The 5,382-nt window shown below is 45.2% G+C and overlaps 1 protein-coding gene across 1 annotated transcript; it reads right to left on the bottom strand.

Moving 5' to 3' along the window:
• Positions 1 to 1,344: 1,344 nt before the first annotated feature.
• LOC119303666 (lactoylglutathione lyase GLX1-like) lies at positions 1,345 to 3,560 on the bottom strand. Its single transcript, XM_037580795.1, has 9 exons — positions 3,378 to 3,560; positions 3,100 to 3,286; positions 2,886 to 3,010; positions 2,729 to 2,793; positions 2,412 to 2,624; positions 2,262 to 2,309; positions 2,080 to 2,187; positions 1,824 to 1,964; positions 1,345 to 1,736 (listed from the first exon to the last, which is right to left on the bottom strand). Exons 1-9 carry the CDS (start codon positions 3,493 to 3,495, stop codon positions 1,695 to 1,697), a joined length of 1,047 nt encoding a protein of 348 aa, XP_037436692.1. The 5' UTR covers positions 3,496 to 3,560; the 3' UTR covers positions 1,345 to 1,694.
• Between the last annotated feature and the right edge of the window lie 1,822 nt (positions 3,561 to 5,382).

Below are 5,382 nucleotides of genomic sequence, written 5' to 3'. Positions count from 1 at the left end.
GCGACTCTGCTGGAGTTGCCCTAAGAAGTCTTTTTTAGGAAAGAATTCATCACAACACATGAATAAATGCAAGCAACATGTAAATATATGAGTCGTGTCAGGTCTCTGCTACAGAGCTATATATGGCGTACAATATATTTAATATAATAATTTTCCTTTTACTTATTTGTTCGGTAAATCAAATGTTTGCTCTGTTCTCTATGTTCATGTACGTAATTCTTCATAAACCTCTATGCTTATTGAATTCCTCCCACCCATCCCATTTATAATGTACGTAAATCAGATGAACAAAAAAAAAGAACTGATTTTAGTGAGGACGATGACGACAAATCAAAAGCCCTAAAAATGCACCACTGTTTTACAATAGCTAGATGAAGTAGACATATGCTATATCCCTCTTTGGTGGTGTCAAGCTGCACCCAACTTCTTTTCTTGATATTCTTATTTTTTTTGAAAAGGGGCGCTTTTTATTACTTAAATGATTAAAGTATTACACCCGGCCTCTGCATAACTAACATGCACACAGCCAAATGATATTCTTATAACTGCTTATGCACTTTGGAATGCTTGAACAATTTGGTTCAAGGTTGTGTTACTTTGGAAAATATGGTGAACCAGCGAAGCTGTGTTTATATATTGATAGAATGCACCGATTTACTACTTTTGTAGAGTAAATAGTGGTCAACCCACATACCAGTGAAGGCATGTTGTACCATGGTACACTTTGTTGCAACAATTAGTTGTTTTCATGTTAGATTACTTATTATTGCCATTGCATAAGAATTGTTTTCCAAAGTCGTGATAATCATTTTGACTCTTGTTATATATCACATGGATGGGTAGATGTGGGTTATTTGAGCATGATTTGAGGTAATACTAGACCCAAGGCATTCTGGCAACTTGTTGGTAGCCACACCTCAAGGGCAAGGAAGAAATAGGCTAGAATATAAATTGCTTATTTTCAGGTTAACTGATAGATGATATATGCTCCCCCTATTATTGGCCAGTTGGATTAGTCCCTAAGAAAGTAATCTTGTCTAAATAAGGTAATGTCTAAGTGAATAGCACCATGTTGCTCAACTTGTATTGTAAACAAGAAACGTTCTCATGCACAGTATCCTTTCTTCAATGCAATTGGATATCTATGACATTGAGTGAGACCGCATGTATCTGCATGGATATATAGTAAAGTAGTCCAACGACTTCAGGTTTCCTTGTAACATTTCCAAATTTGTGTGGCTCATTTATGGATATAGTGCTATCACTATGCCATAGTATTTAAAAAACCAGTCAAATCATACGTACATGTACCACTAATACCTACATTGACTCCTTAATGGTTGGTATTAAAATCACAATATAATTATATAAGTACCGTTTAGGAGTTCCTATACACTCATGGAGGCGCGCGTATCATTCATGATCTTAAATCATACTCATTTTTTACAGTCTGATCGAACCCCATTCTTCTGAGCTCACATTTCAAACTTGCTCAAATTTCACATCAAAATTTAACTTCTCCAGGGGGAATGGCATCTATAAAACTGGAGTTGGCTCTCGTTGTCCTCTGTTCCATTTGTGGTTCTCCAGAGATTAAATATTCTCCCAAAGCCTATGCGCTCATGTTTACAATGATGGTAAAAGCTAAAGAGTCTATGTTTACAGTGCTTTGGCAAAGTCCATGTTGTATATGGTTACTCCAGTTCTTTGGCAAAGTCAATGTTGTCAACAAACACCTGCATGAAAAATAGACAAACAGTTGAGTCTCGAACCGGTGAGCAATCAATGGTTCGAAGATCAGCATGATGGGGAAAGGGTGATACCGATTTCCACCCATCGGGGTCCAGGATGGCCGTGATCTTGGTGCCGATCCCTGGCAAGGGACCTGCCTCCCGCACCACTTTCCCTCCGGACAGCTTCACCACCTCGGCGGTCTTGTAGACATCGTCGGTGCCTATCGCGATCTGTGGAAAAAACCCAGCATACCGAGAACTTAGCAATGCAGCAACATTTGGAACAACAATTGGCGGTTCAAATGGTCTATGAACTGCAAATGCAATGGAGTATGTCCTTCTATACCTGAGCATAGGCACTCCCCTTGTCATATTCAGTGACACCGTAGTTGTAGGTCAACTCCAGAACCGCATTCTGGTCTTCAGGCCCGTACCCCATCATCGCCACCGTGTACTGCACAAGAGCTTGTCCAGTTTACACGTGGGACTTTTCAAGAAACAAGATGATATATTGAGCAAAGCAATCACCTTGTATTCAGGGTTGTCTCGCTTCCGGAGCAGTTTCATACCACAAGCCTACAATTTAGCGACGAGACGTCACTACGGCGAGTCGATGACCACTGAGGTACAACAAACCGCAAAACTTTCATGAACAAGAAGCAGTTCTAAGGTACCTACCTTCTCGTAGAAGCTTATGGCTCGGTCGAGATCACCGACACGAAGCATCACTTGGCATAGTGGCTCTGGAGTCCCTGGCCTCTCTAGGATCTCGAACTTGTAGCCGTCGGGGTCTTCGATGAACGCGATCACGGTCTTGCCACCCTTGACAGGGCCAGGCTCCCTAGTCACCTTGCCTCCCTTCGCCCTTATGAGTTCAACTGTTTTCGCCACCTGTCGTGACAAACCACCAGGTTCAAGGAACATTATTGTTCAATAGAGCATCGTACTATACTTGTTACGAAATAATCGTAAAGGCTCATGAAGTGGTGTGTTACATCATCGGTTGCAATGCCGAAATGACCGAACCCCGCTCCGATATCGTACGAATCAACCCCGTAGTCTGCAGATGAATAAGTTGTCAGGTCCACATTAGCAATGATAAAAATTACAGTGAGAATGCGCTGGTTCTGTGTGCCATGTAGGAAGAATTACTGTAGGTGAGCTCGATGGCAAAGTTGGTTTCCTCGGGGCCGTATCCGAGGAAGGCATTGGTGTACTTCTCTTCGGGTATGTCACGCTTCCTCAGCAGCTTCATGCCCAGGCACTCTGTATAGAACCTGCATTCATCGGCCAGGAAGACCTGTCAGAATCCATCCTCCGGTAAAGAACGACACAGGTGGTGCAGCTAATACGGCGGCGGGCTGACTTGATGGTCCTGTCGATGTCGCCGACGCGGTAGACGACGTGGAGGAGCCTCCTGTTGTCCTTCTTGGCCCAGGTGAAGGCCTCGTCATTGCTGGAGAATGAGGTGGCCGCGGCCTGCGCGGCGCCGGCGGAGGCGCGGAGCTTGAGCTTGGGCGTGCTCATCAGCCTGATGGGGTCGGACTGCAGCGCTATTCCGGGAAGCAAGCAACAGATGAACGGAATCAAGCAGACGCAATGCTCGTGTTCTCGGTTGGCGTGGAGGAAGGAACGTGAGCTTACCTGCGCCTGCGGCAGCGGTGGAGAGGAGCATGGATCTCCGGGGGACGGCTGCGGCGGCGGCGGCCGGGGTGGCGCAGGCGACGGCGCCGCGGCTGACGGCCATGGGGAGAGCCCTCATCGTGGTCGCGAAGCTGGGCCGTCCGCTGTGCTTGTGTGTTTGGTGGCGCTTTCTCGCGCTATCTATCCTCAATTCCTCACTCACTTAATTTCCTGGCCGAGAATGCCGGCTCCGTCTACCGTCATCGCTCCAGTGAGAAGCCGACACCTCCCCTCGTATGCAAGATTAGTACTCCCTCCGTAAAGAAATATAAGAGCGCTTAGATCACTAATGTAGTGATCTAAACATTCTTATATTTCTTTACAGAGGGAGTAGTTTGCTAGCTTGTTATGTGATATCTGCTACCAATTTGGAAATTTATTTTTTCTAGGGAAACCACAATGAGAGTGGTTTTTCTAGCTGTTTGGGTTTCTACCGGGTATGTGGGTGCCACATGATACAGCGATAAGATTCGTGCAGTATTCGGCGGTCAACATGTATAGACAGGTTGTGTACCGAAGCGCAATCCGTGTGTACATTTGTACATGTTGCATACCATTAAATTCAACACAACATGTGTTGGTTGCGGGGCCAGATGTTGCCTAGGTCATAGCATTGAAGCGAGGCATAGCTCTCCACTAAGCATACTCTGTTCCTGGCGGCTTGGGCGGGGGAACAGTACACTTCATGGCGGCGGCGACATGGATCCGAAGATCAGAGCATCTCCAACAGAAGCGCTATATGAGCGCCGCGCGGTATAAAAACTGCTTTTAGTGCGCGGGGACCCGGTTTGGAATCTCCAGCAGCCGCACAAAAAGCGCGCGCGCTATAACTAATGCAGCGCGCGTATCAAAAAGGCATCGCGCGCAGCATATTTAGTACGCCTGGTCGCGCGCGCTGCAAACTCTGGGCTGCTGCAGATGGGACCGCTTGATTGGGACCGTTGGACTCGCGCGCGCAGCATATTTTGCAACGCTTGTTGGAGCAAACGTCTTCTAGCGTCCCAAAAAAATTTACTTGCGCGCGGTAAACCTGTTTTTTGGACGCCGCGCATTGGACGACTGTTGGAGATGCTCTCAGCATGGGGATTAATCCGCCCGGGTAACTACGCCTTCCTAGAATATTCTACGATTCATAGATTGATGTATCGGCAGCGAAAGATGTATTCTATTGTTCTACTGGCTACATTCATGAGAGAAATCTGCTTGATCCCTCTATGACATTCACGCAGTTGCTGCAAAGCCAGCAATATCCACCTTCACAAAAAGATCAAGGAGAGATGTATGTCTACCATCGTACTTCCTCCGTTTTTAAATATAAGTCTTTTTAGACATTTTAAATGGACTATAACATACGAATGTATGTAGACATGATTGCTTTGTATGTAGTCACTTCCTGAAATCTCTAAAAAGATTTATATTTAGGAACGGAGGGAGTACATGCTTTCGTTATGTGGGGCCTCATTTATTTGCTGACTAAACTGGGTAAATCGTTTTTTCCTTATGTACATTCAAATCCAACTCCAAAGATGACTCGTTTACTGGATATATGGATGAATGTGGAGAAAGGGAGGATGTTGAAGTCTGCAAGCAGACGGTGACAAACGAGGGCAATGAGTAAGTATGTTTATGGAGAGAAGACTTTACTAACATGAACCAGATTATGCAACGTCAGATGGTCTTACAGAGAATGTAATGCTGGTGCAATTGAACATCCATTAGGTGTTGTACACAATGTAGTACCTGAACCTTCCGAGCATTCTGAAGCATCTCGATGTTACTCATCTTTCAACTGTGGTGAGGACGACGAACAGGAAGAAGTGGTTAATTGAGGCAACAGGTAGCGACTCGAACATATTGTTATTTAACATGTGCCTTCCGAACATTTTGAAGCATCCAGACGTTACTCATATTTCAAATGTCATGTTCCTTAACACAAATTACAGGCAGGGGAAAGCTAGCGTCATTG

This window comes from Triticum dicoccoides, chromosome 5A (assembly GCF_002162155.2).
Source record: "Triticum dicoccoides isolate Atlit2015 ecotype Zavitan chromosome 5A, WEW_v2.0, whole genome shotgun sequence".
Classification (NCBI taxonomy): domain Eukaryota; kingdom Viridiplantae; phylum Streptophyta; class Magnoliopsida; order Poales; family Poaceae; genus Triticum; species Triticum dicoccoides.
The sequence above is the reverse complement of the archived record's forward strand: the minus strand, read 5'-3'. Positions and strand labels throughout refer to the sequence as shown.